Below are 24,761 nucleotides of genomic sequence, written 5' to 3' on the forward strand. Positions count from 1 at the left end.
TAGTTTAGGTGAGAGTGGAATAAAGAAACATATTATGTCATTTTTAATGTTTCAGTTAACCCTTGCTAGTTGGCAAATAAAAATAATGAACTTGATAGCTTTTTAAGTTGAGATATGAGCCCACCAGTTGAGTCGATTATCGATGGTTATTCCCAATAGTTTAACAGTTTCTTTGTAATCTGGATCATTGTGTAAATTACTTGCAGATATAACCAAACTTTGCGTTTTATCAGAGTTAAGTTTTAGTTTGTTTGTAGCAAAGCATGAGCTACACTTAGTAGAAACTTCCTCATGAAGCATTTTTAAATCATCATTATTTTTTCCTGATATAACGTATGTCGTATCATCTACGAATTGTATGGTTTTGTACGGAGATATGAATTTAGGCAAATCGTTGACAAATAATAAACAAAAGAGGTCCTAAGACCGAACCTTGTGGGAATCCATGTTTTATGGATAGAAAATAGAGATGACTTTTTGATACTGCCGCCTGGTGTCTGCCACATAGATAAAAAGTTATAAGCTTAAGAGGGAGAACGAGCACTTCTGAATCCATATTGTGAGTTGCTAAAGTAATTATTTGACTCAAAATAGGAATAAAATTGTTGTTTGATAACCTTTTCAATCACTTTCCCAAAAGTAGAAACAATGCTTATGGGTTTGTAATTGTCAGTTTTTGAAGAATCACCTTTTTTGTAGATTCTTGCTGGATCTACGGGAACTGGATCTTGCGTTGTTTCTTTCGAAATTTACTATTTTCCAGCAGTCTCTAGGTTTATTATTGGAATAAGTAATAAAATTACAGTAAGCTGACTTTTTAGCAATTTGTAGTTGCCGATTATATTAAAACTTTTATTGTTTAAATAATTTGAACAAATCGGGATCCTTAGTGGCATCTGCACTGTGTTTAATAATAGAAAGATTAGATATGTAAGACATTGCACGGATGTTTTTTCAGCAGTTTGTCGTACTTTTTTTAGTGGAAAATTCTTTAATATTAAATTGTTATAAGTTTCGGTAAGAAAGACTGTCAAAAAATCAGGATCATTATTAATATCATAGAAAAAGTCCATCTTGGTACTAGCTAGCGCACGTTTAAGCTTCTGTAAACCAGAAGAAGTAATATACCGTGCCAAGTGTCTGCCTGAAGGCAGACACTTTGGTCAGAACGTGAGGTTCAGGGAATTGATATTCAGTCTTTGTCTATTAACTGCTTAATCGTGATGATTTGAATCTAGGATTGATTTGATTTTTCCTACACCTACACTGCTAATCCTTACAACATAATCAACGTAACCAAAGGCGAAAATCAACAGTCGTGGAACCGATTCATGTACAGTAACTAAATTAATCAACATATCCAGAGATGAAAGTGAATCCATCAGAGTGAAATAATTATCATTTCACAGACATCATACTCGTCAGACAAAAATATTATTCATTCTAATAATTCTCTCCACCATTCGATTTGAATTTGACTGCATCTTGACTAGTTTCGTATGATTTAATTCATGACGCTCGTTTGGGTAAAGATCCACCGTACCGATTGTAAGTTTCATTGTCCTATTACTTTCTTTTATTGACGAACGTAAATAGACTGCATATAAATCGTAACAAAGAGTTATGTCAACAAACCGTGACGGCTTTGTCAGCGAAACACAATTCGTGTGCATCTAAAACGTCTACTTTAAATAAAAAGCAATTTAAGTGTTATCACAATATCTTCCCACAAAACTGATAGTTGGTATCGAGCGATTTGAATGAGGCTGACCTTCCTATAGCTGGCGGTAATCACCGCAATGTCAGTTGGTGTTTACTCACAAACAAAATCGGTTTAAAGAAATGTGTGCCTTGGTCGCCGACGTTCTTCCAACTCTCTACGAGTATTATACGGGTAAGCGAACGTTTTATTTTCAGTGATTCTCGTGTTATAGTAGTTTTGCTTTAAATTTGAGATACATATTTATGGAGTGATTGTTTATATAGTACATATAATTGACTTTTTAAACGTCACGTCAATTAAAGAGTAAAAATTGTTCAAATGAATTTTGTACTTCAAATTGCAGAAGGCATTGATTATTTTATAGTCGATTTTGCGCAGTTTTTTGGAGAAAAAAGCTGCACGTGAATTACAGTTCAAGAAATGCACATAATTAGACATGCATTATCTATATAATCTAGATAAGAAATGCATAAAAATAAAAAGAAACTCGCATTTTCTGCTTTCAATAATTAATTTAGTGACCCTTCATTAATCTTTTGTCTATCTCGTTTTCTTCTTTTCCCGTGTTCGTTATGGTTACTCCTACGTATTCAAATTATGACACTTTTTCAAAACTATAGACAGTCTTTGCTCCTTTCATTTTGATATATTTGTTATTTGTTATGTCTCCTCTCATTTCCATATATTGCGTTTTTGTTTGGTTTATTATTAACCAATATCTTCTCGCTTCTTCTTCAAATTTCTGGAAAACTTTTTCTAAATGTTGATAGCGGATCCCCTTGTTTAAACCTCTATTCACTGTGAACTGTCTTGAAAAGCTTCCTTCCATTGTTACCCTATTCATCGTGTTCCTAAGCGTCATTCTCACTAGCCTTATAAGCTTTTCTGGCATTTCTAATGTTCTCATGGCCTCATATAGCATCGTTCGATTTAGGGAATCATATGCTTGTTTAAAATCGATAAATAGCGTATGTAATCCTAAGTTTTGTTCGTAGCTATTATTTTGTATTCATTTTAACATACTTATTTGATCAGTAGTTGTTCTTCCTGATCTAAAACCTTCCTGGTGTTCTAATCACTTTGTTATCATATTTTATTAATCTTTTCCTAATAATTTTTGCAAGTATTTTATAGACTATTTATAATAGTGCTATACCTCTATAGTTTTTGCACTCCATTTTGTCTCATTTTTTATAGATAGGACAAATAAGAGCACTATTTCATTGTTTTGGCATTTCTTCCTTTTGCCAAATCATTAGTGTCAAGTGAAATATCCTTTCCTTCAATCTTTCGCCATCTTCCTTAAAAATCTCAGCTGGGATACTACTTTCTCCTGCACTTTTGTTATTTTCCAGGTCTCTTATTATTTCTTTGACTTTATTCAGAGTTGGTTTCTCCGGATTTTTTAACTTCTTAGTGGAGATTCTTTACCTCTTTGTTTATTTAGGCTTTTTCTATGTTTTTCGGCTAATTGGCCTTACTAGCTTAGGTGGGATCCCAAAGACTATCATTGCATTATATAATGCAGTTCTTTTCACCCTGTCATAGGCCGCTTTGAAGTCGACGAAGAGATGGTGTGTATCTATGTTATATCTAAGTGACTTTTCTAGAATCTGCCTATGTGCTTGAATTTAACTTATATTGACCAACAATATCCTTTGTAAAATGTTTAAGTGTTTCAAACAATACATTTTCGAAGATTTTATACGCAGATGCTAACAGAATAATGCCTCTATATTTCTTACATTCCAGTTTATAACCCTTTTTATGCAACGGACATATTATTCCCTTTAGCCACTCTTCTGGTACCAAATCATTTTGCCATTATGTACTATTAGTTTATGGATTTCTGCAAAAAGTTGATCACCACCTTTTTTTATACATTTCCTAACAGATTTGATCGATTCCTGGGGCTTTCTCTAAACTCCTTCAATATCATGTATATTGAAGGAGATGTTCGCTGAAATGTTGTGTCCATCTGTTAAGAACTGAGTTTTTATCATGTAGAATTTCACCGTTAGTGTCTTTACAAATTATTAATCGTCGTTTAAATTTTCGACGGCTATTATTTAAGGATTTGTAGTATTTCCTCGTTTCATTTTTATTGAATAAACTTTGTATCTCATTGAGAGTATTCTGTTCGTATTCCCTCTTACGTCGATGGAGACTTTCAAATGTAATATAGTCTTAATCAATATTAACGTCTTCAAAACATACATTTGACAGGTAAATTTCGGATCATCTACAACGCTTTGTTTAATTATTACCGATTAAACCGGTAGCTAACAAAGGATAATAAAAATGACGATTACAAAGTTTAAGTAAATTAATTATATGTTAGTATTTGAAATTATGGAAAATCGATTGCCGATATGCATCCTATTGTAATTCTATTTTTATATACAACTTGCGAAATTGCAAATTAGGTGATTAAACATTTTTACGAATATCAAACGGTTTCGTAATCGTAGGAAACGAACTGCTGAGTGATAAAATGTAGGTTTAATCACATTTTTTTTTTAAATTGGTGCAATTAATTGATATAGAAAGCATTGACCTGCTTTTTTACCGAAATCGACAAGCATTAGCATTGTAAGGAGGGCACATAGAATTACAATAGTAACCCGAATTTATAATTTTGGTTTTCTAGAAACTTTTTTAGCAAATTTAATAAAACAGACCATGTGATATTATAGCGGGTGGCTTAAGTATTATAATCAGAAATTAAACCCAAAATAAAGAACACGTTCTTTAGATACAAAGATATAAACCGAAAGAAAAAGGAAGCGTAAAAGACGGAGTGAAGTTTGATGTTGAAACGGGCAACACATGCATAACCCATATACGTATATATTAACATAGACTGAGCAGTCTGAGGAGCTAAGAGCTAAGTAACGATACCAATTTTTTTCGTTGTTTGTTGTGTCTTTGCCTTACATCAAGTAAGTATAGCAGCGTTTCGTTTGGTGGGGAAGACAGAGAATGAAGAATGAAGTTTTAATGCCCTAGAGAGAGAGAGAGAGAGAGAGAGAGAGAGAGAGAGAGAGATAGATCGAATAACCGCAAGAGATCTTGTTAGTACCGGCAGCCGGAATGATTGGTCTATTTTTATAATATACGTCTATGGCATAACACATAGAGTTAAAAAGAAGACTTTTTAATGTCCGCATCTTTCAAAATTATTGATGAATCTTTTCCTTACATTAGATCGATCCATAAGGTTTTTATATTATTTCATTTCTTATCTTTAGTGGTTTTTAGATTTCATTTAAATACCAGATTTTTATTATGATATTATTTAACAGCAGTCATTTCTTTATAATTTTACAAATAAATACCTAAAATAACGCTTGTAGAAATTTAGTAATATTTAAGGCGAGAAGATCCGGTTCGTTCGGAAAAATATTCACATGTCATGAGATACCCCATAATAAGGTAAATTTTTTTAAATAATTTTTTTTGAACAAATTGTAACAATCAATTTTTTCAAAGCGGTTAATTTTTTTTTATTTTTGGATCATTCTGAATAAAACATGTCTCTTGTAGGTATGTAGTTTTTCCTTAAACTTCGATTTCAAATCGAAAATCGTTTTTGAGTTATAAATAATTTAAAGCTAAGAAAAACGCAAAATTACGATTTTCAAAGCTCAAAAACACAAGTAAGAAACATTATTTTTGAATTTATCAAGGACCTAAATACAAGTTCAAACCTTGTTCTATTATTTTCCGATAAGTATTTTGGGCCTATTTAATTTTAAAACATTGTTTTTTAATCTAATCATTAATGAAGCGCTTGTGACAGGACGGGCGTTCGTGCTGCCGCGTGTTTAAGAGAGAGAAAAAAGATCTATGGCACACATTTTTGCTGGTTTAAATTCTCATTGTACAAATAAGCGCCCGCCCTGCCATAATCCAGCAGATTTATGTCGATGTGCATACTTATCTGGTAACACCAATGGTACACACAAAATATGCATATGCATATTTTTGTAGGTGGAGTAAAATAAAAAGTAAACACGTCTCAATTTTAGTTTTGGCTTGTCTAAAAGGCTCGTATAGATTTAGTAAAAACTTGTTCTTCTTAGGGTGCCTGTCCGTTCCAAACGTTGGCGATCATTCTGGCTATGACCACTTTGTTGGTTGCTATACAGAATAGCTGTGTTGAGGTCTTTCTATACCATGTTCTCGGGTTAGCAAGAAAGGATATTCATCTTCGTTATGGGCCATTTTTTCTTCAATTTTACCTTGCAAAATGTATTGGCTCATATCTGCCTTAATTTCTCAATATATGTCCCAAGTACTGCAGCTTACGGCCCTTCACGATGTTAACCAAATCCGCGGTTGTGTTCAATCTTCGTAGTACTTCTTTATTGGTGACCTTGTCTGTTCATGGTATCTTCAGGATCCTTCTACATAACCATAGCTCAAAAGCCTGAAGTTTTGATAGAGTTTCCGCCTTTAATGTCCACGTTTCTACTTATGTCACTCCTATCGGAGATTGGAAATCATCAAGCCTATCCTGACCTTGTTTACAGCTCACCTAAAGAGTTCATTAGTGGTACAGCCAAACAGCCAAAAGGAAGCACTGAGTACACGTAACATTTAAGGAGCATTATTTTTGTTTCTAGGGTGAGGTCATGGCTCTTGACCATACAACACAGAGATAACTCTAAGTCAAGAATGCTCTTTTTGCCTTTCCGATGCGACGTTTAATCTCTTGGGTATTGTCCAACGACTCATTATAGTTCCCAAGTAGTTGTACTGTTAGACACGTTCAATTCTCATTTGGTTCACGTACAGACTTGCTCCAGTTATGTTTTCCTTGGAATGATCATTAGCTTGGTTTTGCTGGTGTTTATATCCAGTCCATATGTTCTACATGTTTCTGTTATTTTGTTCAATAAATTTTGCAACCCGTCTATGGCATTGGAAAACACTATTGTATCATCTGCATACCGCAAGTTATTGATTTTGACTCCATTTATTGAGAAGCCTTCATCAATATCTTTTATAGCCTCGTCTAAAATGTATTCCGAGTAAAAATTGAATATCAGTGGTGAAATTATGCACCCCTGTCTCACTTCCCTTAATATTCTGACATGAGATGTATATTTTTCATCTATTCGGAACACCCCTGATTGATTCCAATATAGGTTAGCTATTATTTTTAGGTCTCTTTCGTCAATCTCTGTCCTCTTCAGCACTTTCATCATTTGTTCATGCCTGACTCTATCGAAAGCCTTCTTGTAGTCAATCAGGCATGCAAAAACATCACAGCTGATATCTCTACATTTTTGAAACAATATCTGCTCGCTAAATAAAACTTTCCTCGTACCAACGTCGTTCACAAATCCAAATTGATTGGTAGCAAATTGTTCCTCGCAATTCGGGTAAATTCTTTTGTGAATGACTTTTAAAAACAGCTTCAGCAGATGGCTCATTAGGCTTATGGTCTTATAGTCTTCACAAACTTTTGCTCTTGGTTTTTTGGGCAATGGTACGAATTCCGATTTGAGCCACTCTACTGGTATTTTTCCTGCTTTGTATATTTCATTAAATATATATATATATATATATATATATATATATATATATATATATATATATATATATATATATATATATATAAAGAATATTCCTCGTAATGTACTAAAAACTAGCAGAAATAAGGATGTTAGACCACGTAGTTTATTAACAATTATACAAAACAGGTTTTTAATGAGAAATTCAATCACCTCGAAAATATGATCTAATGTTTTTATGATTTAAACGTTCCCATAAATAACTCCTTAACATACACGTCAAGTTATAAGTAAACATAAAGTGCCGGTTTTTATATTCCGGTAAAAGATCATTGACCATTTTTTTAAGAATCAATATGCGAACAGTGTCTGCAAGTGTTTTGGGAGTCTCACAATAGCTTTTATTGAGAATAAACATTAAGATTTTATTAATATATCTTAAAATAGTTGATATCCATGATTAGTATCATGTGAAAAAACTAATTCCTTTAAGTAAACTTTGTTAATCGACGGTTCTGTATTACTGGTTGCATAATTTAAAAAAAATATCGACTTGAATATTGTTATAGTGCGAAACACTTTTTTTAAATTCAATTCAAATATATGTATAAGCTTAAGAACAACAGAACTGTCCAATAGTTACCTTGGTAATTACTAAGTTAATCTTAATATTTGAATAAAGAGGAATAAAGCTTAGTTAATGGCGACATCTAACCAAATTTCTTGAAACTCTAATATTATACATAGGAATCTGTGGAATGTATTAACAAGATTCTAAAACTGCTTTCTTGTGGCATTGGCACATGTTTAAATATTATGTTTTTTATGGGATTAAGCCACAATTATTCGTTGCGATTGTGATGAAAGTCACATTTTTAATTAACTAATATTTGACGTTTTGCTGTCCACTCCGGAAATCGTCTTCAAAACAAAAAATTTTTTTTAACAAATTATTTAGAAATGTGTACCTACAACCAAAGAATATAGACGCATAAGACGTATATTCTTTGCTTGAAGATTTCATGTTAGAAATCCAAAAATTCTACAAAGTAAACCAAATAAAAGTATTTTAAATTCGTTTAAATGTTGTAGTAGATATCTGTCGGATTGTATTTCGCAACAACGATCAAAGATATTGTTGTTATTGTGATGTACTGTATTTTCCACAGAGCCCCATTAAATAGCAGAGTCTATTATTAGAATTATTCTATTTTATTCTGTTATTATTCTATTATTCTACTACATTATTGTTATGTATTTTCTAAAATGTAAATCATAAATTTGGTATTCGTGGCGCCATCTCTATGTCAATAGAGTACCTAATCGATATAATAGAATTGAAACTAACTCAAGACGGTGGTCAGAAAATACCTTACAGTGTATTTGCAAAAAACTCAATCCAAACCGATGCTCAAAACTACATGTGAATATTTTTAAATGAGATAACGAAAAAATCTACTTTAACAGCAATTTAAAACTTACCTTCAGAATAAAATCTACGTTTAACTCCTGTTCTGCTGGTCTGTAGCAGCATCCATTAGTAGTATACTGGCGCTTCTCTGCATTCTTTTAACGACGTTACGTTAGTGCGAATCACTCCGGATATCTTCTGATACCGGCGGCGACCAACTCATTCTGACATATATACACGCCACCACGAAACAGTTTCTATTAGTTATCCATTAAGTTGTCTACAGAGAGAATTTTGATGATTCCTAATCAATCTTTGTGCAGCTGTTATTAAATAATTTTCTTGCATTTTAACAATTACATGTTTCACCTCCTCTTCATTGATCTTTTTTATCCAACATCTTCATTTCCACTTCCTTCTCCATATCAAAATTCTTCTTTTAGACAACTTTTTGGAATTACCTGGATCAGCCTCGAACAACTTATCCGAGAATCTCGAAAGACTCACAGATTAGTCACCCTTATTGACCCAGAAACTGTCAGTGATCCCATCTAACAGTTATCAAAATCACACTCTAACTCTTACACTGTGGAGTCCCTACCTTAAGTAAATATTTTAATATTTGATCGTAAATTATTATATTAGTAAGTATATCAGTAATTTTGTATTTCATTTTATATTATTTAAACTTTAATGTATCTCATATCTCCACCACAAACATACTCCTACCTTTACCGATAATAGCGACCCGACACGGTACTAGATTACCGACAATAGCGATCCGACACGGTACTAGATTACCGACAATAGCGACCCGACACGGTACTAGATTACCGATAATAGCGACCCGACACGGTACTAGATTACCGATAATAGCGACCCGACACGGTACTAGATGCTGTAACAAAGAGAAGATTTGTTAATACACAGAGATATTTTGCATTAGTTATATTTAAAAAAGATGGAGATATGCAGTTATCATACATACAAGAATTTAAAATTTGAAATTGTTCAAAGAATCCAAAATAGAAACAAATTTATGAAATATAACCCAAAGGGAAATATGATTTTAAGACATGTAAGAGATTCCAAGAGAACTGTTTGTTGGAGTGGTCATTACCATCAAAAACCAAGACAATTGGAGTAGAGAGAAAAGGTGACCAAAACTTGTGGAAGAAAAGAACAAAAAATATAAAAAATAAACTAAAATAACTCGAAGAAAAGATCAATTCAGAAGAAAGGTATAATTTTGTACCATGAAGCAAAAAAAATCAGTTAACAAGGAAGAAAATACTGAAAAACTTGTAATGTTTAAAAAGAAAGATAGAGGAGAACAAAAAGGAATAATAGAAATATCGGTAAAAGAATATATAGAAAATGTACCCAATACAACATTTGAAATCCCTAAAAGTTCTGAGATAATCGAGTTAACCTCAACATTGATGAAAAACAAGGAATCCTATGCAAGAATATATATTAACTAATTAAACTATTTGAAAATTGAGAAATTACTTGGCAAATAGATTATTACATAAAGATTAGTAGTAAGAATTATTAATACATAAAAATAGAACCTAGACCACTAAACTTGATATGGTGAGTAACGTAGACATTAGAAGAGAAATGGACATTAACCTAGACGTACTAGACACTATCGAAGCCAAAAGACTAAACTGGTATGGACACCTGCAGCGAATGCTTAAAAATATATGGCCAAAATAAAAAAATAAAAATGGACTTCGCCCACCTGATGGAAGATGTCGAAGGAAAAAATCATTGGCAAAACTAGCAAATCAGTAAAAAAGAAACTAGATTCAAGTGGAAGGCAACCGTAGATACGTATTTATGACTATTAATCTTCATCAGTACTGTGCATCCAAGTTAGAAAAGAAGCAAATTAACTTGGGAAAGGATCTACAGAAGCCATGCGACCAATTGTGGCAGTACTGTTAGTAGTCTCTACATTCCAGCAAAGAATATAGACGCTTAGCGTCTATCTTCTTTGATTCCAGCCTGGAGACTCTGCAACACCGCCACAGAGGGAGGGAATAGCGTAAAAACTTTCACATAGACTATTCATTAAAAGTTACTGTTTAATATTTCAAAAATAATTCAGGAATGCTTTTTGTTCTTATTAAAAGATTATGGATGAAATGGAAGTTTTGAAGTTTCGGAGAAAAGGAAAATTTCAAAATTTAGTAAAAAGTTTCATTGAATACTTTTTTGAACAGGACAATTGTTTAATGAAATAATTTCGAAAATAGTCTAAAAAGTTTAATGAAAAGTCCCGAGAAAATGAAATTTTTATTTTTTTATTTTATCCTATTTTTAATTCAAAGTTATAAAATTTTATTTACACGTAATAAAAAAGTAAATACTTTGACTATTGTAAATTTCATACCTTTTAAAGTTTTAAAATTAGAGATTTAACAATTTAATATATTAAAAATAAAGATTTTATTGTGAAAAAAGTTATATAAATAGCTCCGTTTGTATCCCTTTCCACTTCCCCCTAACTAACTATATCTTTCATGATGGTTTTAAGCCGACGGCCACGGTTTGAGCATCTATTTTAAGCGTCTATATTCTTTGGTTTGAGTTTATGCAGTCGCCCTCTTAAGGATTGTTTTGAAGTATCATAACCGTAACCAAATCGACCATTTGAACTGTTCTTCCGTATGCGTCTATATTATTTGCTACAACCAAAGATTTTGTTATTGGTTATGTCCAATAGTTGTCCAAATGTTGAAAAAAATCCCAAAAATCACTAACTAAGGCATTTTTTTATCCAAAAATTGCAAATAACTCGTAAAGAAAGCATTTTTCGGAAAATTACTAAGATAGAAAAAGTATTTATTTCGATAAGCCTAAAAAAATTTACTCGAATGTTATTTGTTAATAACAATTTCCGTCCCACTTTGAAAAATAAAAAAAATACGTTCGAACTGGAAAAAATATATATTATAGAATCGATTAAAAAAGGTTTGCTGCGGTAGAAATGCAAAATTAGTCGGTTTATAAAGAGGTAAACCGGTCGCCTACAGCCTCCTATCAAAAATTTCTTCCTTGAAATGCAGTAAAAAAAATAATATATTGCACTTTTTATAGGTGGTGGAATCCAGACGGGACTCAATGCCGACAAACCGTACTTTACCTTAAACAACAAAAACATATCCATCTACAGCGGCGCCTGTCATTACTTCAGAGTACCCAAACGCTACTGGAGGAACCGCTTACGAAAGCTGCGGGCCGCCGGCTTCAACACAGTCGAAACATACGTACCATGGAACCTACACGAGCCCCAACCCGGTTGGTATGACTTTGGAGCGGGAGGTTCAGATATGCAGGATTTTTTGAATGTGACGGAGTTCTTGAAAATCGCTCAGGAGGAGGATTTGTTGGCGATAGTGAGACCCGGGCCGTACATTTGTTCAGAGTGGGAATTTGGAGGGTTTCCTAGTTGGTTTCTGCGGGAGAAGAATCTGAAAATACGAACTTCTGAACCTACGTACATGAAACACGTCACAAGGTAAGGATAACGGTAGTTTTCTTCTTTGTCATTTAGTAGAACTAGCATAGATGGAAGGCAACCCTGAATACGTATTTCTGTCCTATTAGCCTTCAGCAGTACTATGCAGTAAAGTTCTTCTATTTTATATTCCTATTTTGAAAATGTTTCTTTTTTTCCTCATGTTCCAAAGCTATCCAGGGTATTTATAAATATCTTTGCATTAGTAAATTATTTTTCTAACGATTCTAGTTTTTAATTAATTGTTAAAATTTGTTTCACTAATTTTTTGCGTGTCATCTTATGTTCAGCGATTACTTTCATTTGTAATTTCATTCAGGAAGTTAGTCGTAGCCTCACAAGAATTCCTCTCCAGTCGTCCCTATCCATCGCCTTCCTTCGCCAAGCACGTATTTTCATATTTCTCATATCTTCATCGATGTTATCAAGAAACCTTGTTCGGGGTCTTCTTCTTCTTCTCTGACCAATGGGTCTATTAAGGAGTGATCTTCTAGCTGGGTCATTTTGTATCATCCGCATTACATGCCCTATCCACTTCAGACGTCCAATCTTAATATGTTTGACGATATCAGGTTCCTGGTATATTCTAGAAAGTTCGAAGTTGTATCGTCTTCTCCACACTCCATTGTCATTCGCAGCTCCATAGATTTGCCTTAGTACTTTTCTTTCGAAACATCCTAACATGTTTTCATTATTTTTCGTTAGAGTCCAGGTCTCTGAATCATATGTTAGGACTGGGCGGATTATTGTTTTGTAGAGTTTTATTTTTATATTTCTCGATATAATTGTGGATTTAAGGAAGAGATTGAGGCCAAAATAGCATCTGTTGTTCGTGCAAATCTCTGCGGTAGTATTATTTTCAGTGTTAAGGAGCACTCCAAGGTATACAAATTCGTTCACTGCTTCGATGACGTCGTTTTCTATAACGAGTGGTCGTAGGATTTGTGGTTGCGTGCTTATTTTCATATACTTCGTTTTGTTGGTGTTTCTAATTAAACCCATTTCTGTAGCTTTTCAGTCAATACCCTAGGGCAAGTTGATTTGTTATCAGATCAACACTCGCCTTTTTCGTCAATCAATCTGAACGTTAGAACCTTGTTTAAGCTTGCGCTTCTTAGAGGAGGGTCTGCCCCCTTTTTTTGAGGAGGATGAGAAACGTTAGTTGCAAGTCCATTATTTTGGAGTGGTATGCAAGCCATAAGTAGAAGTCAGCTCCGATGTTATTAGCCGTACTAGGAACGGATCTGAATTAGCGTTTTTGTCGTGCAGTTAATTTATCTACGATATTTGAGGGGAGTTGCTTCGAGGATGAGTAGTACTCATCAGCAAGTTCGTCGCCAGCAAAGTGTAGAAGTTTGCTGAGGCCTTCCTTGTGCGGCGGCTGCTGCTTTGTATGGTTGTAGGCCTTCCACTTCCTCTAGCGCACATCGGTGGAAGAGGAACGTGTGTAACAGAGCGCTGTAGGGACTGAGGCGATGCATATTGTTACAATACACAAAATTGTAAATTGATAGATTTATATAATGTTTATACATAATTAATCTATTTAATGATGAATATAAACAAATTCCCCAGGTTCACTGAACTAACCATTTTTTATTTCAGATATTTCAACGTTCTCTTGCCTATTCTAGCTCTGTTACAATTCACTAAAGGTGGTCCTGTGATAGCATTTCAAGTAGAAAACGAATACGGTAGTACCGAAAGAGCGGGAAAGTTTGTACCTGATAAACAATATTTAAGGGAGTTGAGGGGGCTATTTTTGAATAACGGTATTGTTGAATTATTGGTGACATCCGATAGTCCATCACAGCACGGCGATCGAGGGACTCTACCAGGTAAATTATAAACAATTTCAAAGTTATAATTAATGCTGATGTTCACTCGTCTTCATTACTATCAGGGTATATATAGCCTAATACTTTTGTTTCAAAATTTAGATAATCAAGCTTATTGAGCTGTTTATGAGTCAGATATGCTATCTTGAATATTTAGTTTGTAATATAAAGCTGTCTTTGTCATTCGTTCGAGTGTATTCTCTCTAAATGTTATCTCTATTCAACCCTTTTTGTTTGTTACTTTTTATGACTATGTCTTTATTATATCGATATATTATTAAGTAATTAAATTCATCTATGTTTCCTATTTAGTTGCTAATACCTATTTTTAATCCCATCATCTAAAGGCCATTATTTTTATTTTCAAATTGGTCATACAGTATACAGATGGAATTCTGTCCTTTAGTTTTGCGATGTTGTCAAAGTTAAAAATAATTCTGCTAACTGAGGACTAATAGGAACTGAATTTTTGAGCGGTTGAAACGGATCTAGTTCCTTTCGCAGTCCTTAGAAACAGATATGGTGCACACGGACAGTGATGATAACGCGTCAGAAGGCAAGAAGAGAAAAGATAGGGGATCAACTTCATCTTTCCTGCAGAGCGAATAAACTGCCAGAATACCAGCAAAAGAAATCCAAGGAAAGAAGATTCAGAGGATGAGGACGACGTTATGAGTATGTTCAAGAAGATGATGGGGAACTGAAAAAAATCAGGAATATAGAGAAGAGATGATAGCGCTGAAAAAAGAAAATATAAAGATAATGCAAGAATTGGAAGAAACAAAAAACAAATTAACCCAGATTGAAAACAAAGTATAAAGAATTATCAACGATGTTCATCAGCGATGACCTGACAAAATGGAAAGACACATAAGGCAGGAAATTGTAAATAAAGGCAGGGAATTAAGAGCTGAAGGTCAAAACGTGGAGATAGGGTACAAAAAACTAACTGTGGATGGCATAAAATGGGAATGGGCCGGAAAGGGTACTTTCAAACGAGAAAATTCTAAAACTGTGGACCCAAAAAACGGCATATAGTAGTAAAAAAAGAAAAAGACAGCCTATTATGCTGACGGACCCTAGCGATGAACAGAAAAATGAGTTTGAACATAAATAACAAAACAAAAAATAAGAATACGTACCTAAATATTGCGACATGGAATGTACGAGGAGTATAGGAGGAGCGAGCATTAATTAACCTAATAGAAGAACTTAAAAAATATAAAATACACATCATAGAAATACAAGAAACACATTTGACTAGAAACAAAATTGAAAATATTAGCTTATACACATTTTATATAAGTGGAGGCGATAATAGGAATTTTGAAGTGGGTTTTCTGGCACATGAAGACGTGGAGCAGGTAAAACAATTCGTAGCAAAATCTGACAGAATGTGTGCAATTAGAGTTCAAGGAAAAGAGAACATGATATCGCTGATAAATATACATGCTCCAACAGAAGAAAAAGGAGAAGAAGTGAAAGATGAATTTTATGAATTAGAGTCATTGTCTGAAGAAATGCCCAGACAAGAATTAAAATTATTATAGGCGACGCCAATGCAAAGGTCGGAAGAGAAAATATATATAAAAACATAACACTAACAGGGGGTGAATGTAAACATATGAATACAAATGATAATGGCCAAAGATTGATTACATTTGCAATTGAAAACAGGATGAATATATTGAGTAAGCATTTCAGGAGAAAAAATATATTTAAAGGAACGTGGAAAATTCCGGGAGCAAATGAAACTATAATAGACCACATCTTAATACAAGAGAAATTCGCAAATTTAATAACAAATCTGAAAACGTACAAAGGGGCTGACGTAGACTCAGATCATTTTTTGGTTAGAATTAATATGAGAGAAGCAATAATTAAAAAGCATAAACGGAAAAAAAAAGTTCAAAGTAAATTTAATTTTGAAAAACTGAAAATTTGAGGTAGTGCAGGATTATCAAAAGGATATACAAGAAACGTACAAGATAGTACAAGGAAGCAACGTCGAAGAACATACCAAGAACAAATAGATTTATAAAAAACCACTGGTTCGATGACGAATGTAAAACAGAGTTAAAAAAAAGATCAGATTTAAGATTAAAAATTTTACAATCGCAAAAACAAGACGACCTAGAAGGGTATGCCGAACAACGAAAAAAAGTATAGAAAATCCTAAGGGATCGGAAACGAAAGTATATGGATGATAAAATAAAGCGTATTAAAAAATATTTCAAGAAAAATGAAATAAAAAATTTTTACAAACAGGTAAAAAACATTAAAACTGTGTATCAGGGAAGAACGATGAATGTAAAAGATGGGCAAGGAAACCTGATAGTGGACGAATACCATGAACCACGAATATGTGAAAGGTGGATAGAATATTTCGAAGATATGCTAAATGACGGAGTGACTACCGAAGAAAATTATAATGTTCCTAAACCTCAAATAGTAATAAAACAAATACCAAAGCCCACAAGAGACGAAATTGAAGAAATAATAAGATATGAAAAATCCCCGGGGAGAGCGTTATTGTGGCAGAGAACATAAAATATGGAGGAGAGGCTTTAATAAACCAACTTTGTGAGCTAATACTAGAAGTGTGGGATGCGGAAGAAATGCTTCAAGAATGGAATAAGTCTGCCTTCATTCATATTACGACAATATTTTATGCCGTGTATAAAGTTCTCCATTTTACATTTCATCACTAGTCTTTCTAGAATTTTTTTTTTATTTATTTCTTTTCCAATTGAATACTTCCTCTGTTGATTCCATTCTTTTTAGAGATATATTTAGAAATACTTTGTCTTTCTTTAACTGTTGTGCTATGTCTTTATTAAATAATATGACTGCTTGTTTATTTCTAATTTTCGTTTTTCTATCTCAAACTCTCTTGTTGCTTTTTATACGGCCTAATTCATTTTTACTATTAAAAAGTAGTACTTTGATAATATACTCGTACTCTCTGTATATTCTAATATATTTGACGTGCTTACTGATTTTGATATTTATTTTAACATAGTAGATAATTAGATTTGATTTAGATGTGCATTTTTTAAAGGCATTTTTCTACAAACCGCCAACTTTAACTTTGACCCGAAGTTCGAATTCGGCAGCTTACAGAAGCTTCAACCGAACCGACCAGTAATGGCGATGGAGTTTTGGACTGGCTGGTTCGATCACTGGTCGGAAGAGCATCATGTGACCGACAGACAAATGTATACAACCGTCGTCGAACAAATTTTGACGTACCCTGCATCAGTGAACTTCTACATGTTCGAGGGTGGAACTAATTTCGGGTTCATGAACGGCGGAAACCAAGCTAATGGAGCCGTTGACAATTCTGGATATCAACCCGATACTACGAGCTATGATTATGACGCGCTGTTAACTGAAAGTGGGGATTACACGATGAAGTATGTGGTGATCAAGGAGTTGTTGAAAAAATACAACAAAATACTTACCAGGTAGTTGCTTTTTCTTTCTATGTTAATACAGTAGGAAACTTTATTACAATTATTTAGAGAATTGACATTTGGCATTCCTCTATCGTTCTCTATAGTACTTTTTTAATATTACAGTTCGCAGTAAACTCGAAATTTAGTTTAGTATAGATTAATTTAGCAAATAAACTTGTTCAAAAACGAAAGATGTAGTTGACTCGATCTGTTTTTACTAGTGAATAACGTCCCGTCCACACGTCAATATCATCATCACAAGTGACTCGACAATCCGTTGTGGATATTGGCTTGCTCACAAAAAGTCGAAACTACTGTCGATTCCTGGCAACTTCCTTCCACCTTCTGACCCTTAGAATCTGCAGGTCTTCTTCCACATCATTAATCCATCTTCTTCGTGGTCATCCTGTGCTTCTTGTGCCCACTGGTTTTTAAAATGTAAATATCTTCGTGTATTCGTGATCTGACATCCTAGCAATGTGTCCAGCCCATCTAAGTCTCTGCACTTTAACGAATTTCACAATATCTGGATCGGTGTATAACTGATATAGTTCAAAGTTATATCTTCGACGCCATAGCTCATTTTCATCTACGGCCCCACACATCTTTCTAAGAATTTTTCTCTCAAAAAAAGTTTTATATTCCTTCTGCTATTAAATTTCTTTTGAATTCCTAATTAATACAAATTTATATTTCAGAATTCCTCAAACTCCGTCCGAAACACCAAAAATTGCTTACAATTCAACACCCATACAAAGTCAGATATTACTAACTGAATTATTGGAAAAACAAGAAACAAAAATCATGAGTCCTTTCGTCCTACCCATGGAACATCTTCAAATCAACAATAATTCAGGACAAAGTTATGGATACATAGTGTACAGAAAAAGATTTATTGACATACCCGCTAATTCAGTCCTGCTAGTAGAAGGACGAGTATGTGATACTTTAGTTGTATTGATAAACGGTAATTTGGTATCGAAACCTTTGAATAAAGCGAGTGATTTGAACAGTTTTGGGTTCTGGAAAGTAAAAGACGCTACTCTTACTTTAGGTCCTAATCATTACGCTGAAGCGGTTCTGGATCTCGTTGTAGAAAATTGGGGTCGAAGTGGTTTTGGGGCCGTCGATCAATTTAATCAATTCAAGGGACTCTGGCAAGGTGACGTTTACTTAAACAACGAAAGAATAAATAACTGGGAAATATTTCCCTTAGAGTTCAAAAAATTATGGAACCAAAACTTGTCCGGATGGCACAAACCATCTAAAGTCTGGTCTGTAGGTCCTGCGTTATACAAAGCAAATATTTATATCGAGAAACCTATAGACACTTACTTGGACATGAGCAAATGGTGCAAAGGTATAGCTATTGTGAACAACTTCGTGTTGGGGAGGTACTCCAAAATTGGACCACAACAAGCTCTATATTTGCCTGCGCCGTTTTTAAAAGAAGGCAATAATGAAATTGTGATATTTGAACACTATAACCCAGCGGAAGAAATATCGTTTTCTTCTGCGCAGATTTATAAAACTAGAACTGATTCAGATTAGTCTTTTTTAAAATAAATTGTGTAAATGTACAAAATAAATTATTTACTAAATTATGTCTTTATTATCTCTGTCTTCTTCTCCGTTGAGTTCGATATAGCTCTTTTAAAAAGGTTTTTTTTGTATCCACTTCCTTATCCACATAAACCTAGACTTAAAGTGATTTACTCTTATTACTAGGTAGGTACTCTACTCTTAAAGGAGTACTTTGAAGGAGGTACACCGTTGATCTTGACAACCTGGTTTTATTCGCTATCATTTTTAGAACAGGAAAGAGAGAGGACAGTTAACGCACATTTAAGTAACCTGCGCAAAATGAGTCGAGGTTCGATGTGATTTATATCTGGACCTGAGTATTAAAAGGGCCAAACTCCATTTTTGCCTTTATTGAGTTAGTATCATCACAAAAATTATAATATTCAAAACTTTTAAAACAAAAAAGACCAATCTTGTATGAATGATTGCCGATTGCTTAGTTTTAATTTCGGGCTTATCTCCAAATCAGTTTGAATTAAAACGGCCAAAGTGCACATAGAACTGCTTACTCTACTTGACTAAAGAGCCAATATCCAGTGAGCATTGAACTTTGGCCTTTGCCTTTATATTCTTGTCATTGGAGATCAGCCTTTACAAAAACATAACTTTAAAAAAATTGTTGTTGTAATGACCGGTGAAGCCCTTATGTGTTTTATTTTAAGTGAGTTTACTGCAAGTAAAGCAAAAAAATGTATTCAAACCGAACTAAAAGGCTCTTGTTTTTAATTAATAACTTCGGACAAGTTGGTGATAGAAATAGAAACGAAAATGGTAAGTACTCGTACTAAAATAAAATAGGTATGCAAATTGCGGTATTTTATTAATATAAAAAATGGGTTTAGGTCATTCTACTGAAGAATCCATATCAAGTTCTTTTACCCAGCCTGGTTGTAGTAATGCTGCTGTTATTGTGGAAATCATCCCACAAGATGTAGACATGCAATTTCAGATATCTGATAATATTGCGCTGGATCAGTCAAGAAACTATAGAAGGTGTAATAGATACTGATGTCGTTTTTGTCGTTTTGTTGCAATCTTTAATACCTACTGGTTTTATAATACAGTAAGTTTTATTACCTTGCTGTTGTATATTTTGTACCTATGTATAACGCTAAACCAAGTATATGTATTGTACTAGATCAAACAACCAGATAGCTAGACTATTAATTGATGATTTGGAACTGGAAGGTGTGGACACCTTCGTCTGCCTGAGCTCGCTGCTGACCAAAGACAACAATGTCAGAGAAGAAATTAAAAGAAGAATAGTGCTTTCCAATAAGTGCTATTATGGCTCGAGGAAACAGATGGCCCCAAAACTACCCAGAATAATTAAAGTTACCATATATAAAACACTAATAAGGCCAGCGTTAACATACGTGTCATAAACGTGGTCACTTACACAGAACGACCAAGAATTGCTTAAACGTTTCGAGAGAAAAATTCTAAGGAAGATATATGGAGGAGTCCAAGAACAGGGTTTGTGGCGTAGGCGCTACAACTTTGAGCTATACAGAAGTTTTGGGGAACCTGACGTTGTAAAATGTATTAAATTAGCACGCCTTCGATGGATAGGACATGTAATTAGGCGAGATGAAGATGCAACGATCAGAAAAAATTAGGTATCACGATAACATAGAAGATGATCTAAAATCCATCGGAGTTAAAGCATGGAGAAGAATTGCCAGAGACAGTGGCGAATAGAAGATTGTTCTGAAGAAGGCTTTGGCTCATAACGAGCTGTAATGCCACTTATGATGATGTATAACGCTTAGGTGGTTATAGTTTTAAAATGTCGATTCATTTCTTTTAGAATATTCCGCCGTTAAATTCAATGAATTTGCTTAGAGAGCAACTTAATGAAACCCATGAAAGCAATCAACAAAATGAAAAAGAAAAAAAACATTAACTTTCTTTAAACGTAAGTACTTCCAACGTAGTAATTAGTATCTCTTTAACATTCTTAAAAGGAAAAAACTATTTTTTCCTCTTACATTGTTTTTTAAATTTTTTTTAGGAACCAGAAAGTAGATCAAGGTCTTAATTATAGTCCAGATAAAAACGATAGCGAAGATGATGAACTTATTTTAAAAATTAAAGTGGAAATAAATTAATTAAGGAAACGATTGAAACGTATTCAAGATTGGAAGCAACTTAAAAGAAGGTACAAAAACGTAAAACGAGGAATATAAAACTAAAAAGGGCAAGGTAAAGAAAGCTAAATTATTAGAGTCAGCATGCTACTGTAGGCGAAAGTATTATGATAAGATTGATAATGCTCAAAGAAAGAATATACACTCAGCCAAAAAGTATCGCATCACCTATGAAACTGCAAATTTTGTATTAAAAATAATTTAAAACATAGATTTTGTACTGTTGTTTTTTTTAAGTACGTAACAAGTATTAAAAGAAAAATGCAGAATGTCCAAAAAACAAAGGTTTTATTTAATTTATTTCATAAATTCGAAGTAAGCGCACAAACAGCATTGAATAAAAAAAATAAAAATCAAGATTTAGTAAGATAATTTAGTAAGACGTATTGCCTCCTCTAACTCTTATAACATCTAGACAACGTTGTAGCATACCTCCAATTAATCTTCTTAGATAATCTTGATCGATATTATCCCATTCTAAGGTTAACAACCGTTGCAGATCCTAAAGATTAGCTGGCGTCAAATTACCAGATCTCACCTTTCTGTAAAGATGGTCCCAAACATGTTCTATTGGATTTAAGTCCGGGCTGTGAGCTGGCCAATTCAAAACTTGTAAATTTACCTCTTGAAGGTACTCGGTAAAAATTCTTGCGACGTGTGGGCATGCATTGTCATGCATTAAAACAAAGTCATTGCCAATAAATGGGGCGTAAGGAACAACATGCATCTTCAAAATTTCTCTAATGTACCTATCAGCAGTTAAGGATCCTCCATCTAGCTGTACTAATTCGGTTTGATCTCTAAGAGATATTTCGTCCCAGAGCATAATAGATCCTCCTCCAAAGTTTGTTCCCGGTCTTAGGTTGCATTGAAAATAACGCTCGCCATCTCGTCTATAAACTGGTATTCTTCGATCCGAAGTGTATAAACAAAATCTTGACTCATTCGTAAAGAGTGTGTTACCCCAAATTATGATGAGGGAACTAGCAGCCAGCTCGCAATACGTTGGCCTAAAAATGAATATGAAAAAAACAAAAATAATGACAAACACAGATGACCCCAGACGTATAACTATAAATGGCAGTGAGATAGAACAAATCCAGGAATATACCTACCTAGGCCAAATCCTGAGACTTGACTAAGAGAACCAAAGTGCGGAAATTACTAGAAGAGCAAGACTAGCATGGGCAGGATTTGGAAAACTTAGTTGGATACTTTAGAACCGCAAAATGTCCCAATACTTGAGGAGCAAAGTGTTGAACCAATGCATCCTTCCTATCATGACATATGGATGTCAAACCTGGACCCTAACCAAGGCAAACATGAATAAACTAGCCACAACAGAAAGAGCAATGTTAGGTATACGACTGTCAGATAAAAAGAGGAACGACTGGATAAGATCCAAAACAAAAGTCGAGGACATAGCAACAAAAATTGCCAAACTTAAATGGAGCTTCGCGGGCCACACTGCTAGACAAAAAAACCAACGTTGGAATACTACAATACAACATTGGAGACCTTACGAAAGTAAACGACCAAGAAGAAAACCACAGATGAGATGGGTTGATGACATTAAAAGAATAGCTGGAACAAATTGGAAATATGTTGCTCAGGATAGAGACCGATGGAAGGAGTTGGGAGAGGCCTATGTCAAAACATGGACGACAGAAGGCTAAGAAGAAGAAGAATGTTACCCCAGTCGTCGATATTCCAGTTTACGTGCTCTCTTCCAAATGTTAGACGTCCTATACGGTGTTTCCTTGTAAGTCTCGAGGCAGTGGCCCTAATTCCAGACTATCTTAAGATGTGCCTAACAGTTTCTGAAGACACACGTACATTTCGAGTCTTCGACGCAAAGCCTGAAGGACTAAAAATCTATTGTCCACATGCGTAGTTGCTCTTGACCGACCTGTTATAGCTCGTCTTTCATAAAGACCAGTCTCTCGCTACCTTACTACCACTCGTGATACTGTCGACTGATTTACACACACTAAATTGGCCACATATCGCTGACTCCTTCCGTCTTCAATGAGGGAAATTATTCAACCACTTGATCTCTCGTTAAATTTAAATTTATATTGTCACGACCTTCCATACTTAATATTTAAAACGAAATTTTAAATTAAACGCAAACTGTATACTTTTTACAAAAGTTAAATAAGGACTGATAATATAAAAACCAGACAAAATATGTAGCAATTAACATTTTTTTTTTCTTAAACAGTAAGCTGTATTTATAAATTTCTTTTTATTATTTATTCTAGCCTTAATATTGTTAAGGGCCAGAAAGAAATAATTTAAATTAACCAAATGCTGTCAGAAATATTTGGAATTTTATAAGTGATGCGATACTTTTTTTGGCGAAGTATATTTTCGCGATTTTATCAATTAAGTAGACACGCTGAAGATCAACTGTTAGCGCAAAGTGTGGAAGAAAAACTCAAAGGTAGGCAAAAGCTGGCATTATAGAAAATGGATAGCAGATCTTTTTATAGGAAACATTTTTTAAAAGATTCTAGCGGAAATCGAACAGAAGTTTGTCAAAGCATGTACTTAAGCACCTATGACATTTCTATTAAAAAGATAAGAGTGATTGTAGAGAAAAAAGGGCCCGTGGTGGGGTATGTCCACTAGATGGAAAAGGGATGCATAAAAGCCAACCCAAACTTCTGAAGAGTTAAAGATATTGTTCGCGATCACCTAAGAAGTTTTCCAGAATATACCAGCCACTATTCCCGTGAAAAATCTTCTAGGCATTATCTTAGCCCCGATTTGAATATTTCAAGTATTTAAAGACTTATACTGAAAACTGCAACGAAATAAAAGTTGCTTCGCTTAAAGAATTTTAGTAAAGAAAAATATTTAATGAAGAACTTAATCTTGCTTTTCATCATCTTACAAAAATGATACATGTGCAAACTGTGAACGGCTAAATCTTTGCCTTAAGTCATATTATAATAAACCAAACCTTACAGAAAATGAGGTATATAAAAAGATTACAATAAAACAAGATTTAAATAACCATTTGGAAATGGCTCAAAGCTGTTATGAAAATAAGAAGAAAGATAAAGAAATGAGTAAATCTGTTTCATTTGATTTTGAAAAAGGTGCCGACCTTCTTCTTGAGAAGTGGTGTATCGTTTTACAAAAGATAATTGTGGATCTACAATCTAACTCCTTATAAAACAGATCATATTGGCAATGAATGGATTTGTTTTTTATGGAACAAAGCTATAGCATGACGTGAAGGTCAAGAAATAGCTTCTTGTTTAAGAAAGTTTGTTTTGGACAAAAGAAATTAAAACTCTTAATTTGTACAGTGATTCATGTTTTGGTCGGAATAGAAACATTTATGTTGCTACAATGTTCTACAAGATTTCAAAGGCGATACCAGACAAAAACTCATTATTTGAGATAACCTACTACTTTATGGAGCCAGGGCACACCCATATGGAGGTCGATATGATATATGCATCCATTGAAAAAGCTAAAAAAAAACTGCCATGAAAATCAAGGTGCCACATGACTGGAAAAATTATATTAAAG

General features: G+C 33.9%; 1 protein-coding gene across 1 annotated transcript; it reads left to right on the plus strand.

The window, feature by feature from the left end:
• The first annotated feature begins 1,608 nt into the window (after positions 1-1,608).
• On the plus strand, positions 1,609-19,088 carry LOC140434019 (beta-galactosidase-1-like protein 2). Its single transcript, XM_072521992.1, has 5 exons — positions 1,609-1,894; positions 11,765-12,185; positions 13,791-14,023; positions 17,085-17,490; positions 18,180-19,088. Exons 1-5 carry the CDS (start codon positions 1,843-1,845, stop codon positions 19,030-19,032), a joined length of 1,965 nt encoding a protein of 654 aa, XP_072378093.1. The 5' UTR covers positions 1,609-1,842; the 3' UTR covers positions 19,033-19,088.
• Positions 19,089-24,761: the final 5,673 nt, after the last annotated feature.

The sequence above is a fragment of the Diabrotica undecimpunctata genome, chromosome 2, assembly GCF_040954645.1.
Source record: "Diabrotica undecimpunctata isolate CICGRU chromosome 2, icDiaUnde3, whole genome shotgun sequence".
Lineage (NCBI taxonomy): Eukaryota > Metazoa > Arthropoda > Insecta > Coleoptera > Chrysomelidae > Diabrotica > Diabrotica undecimpunctata.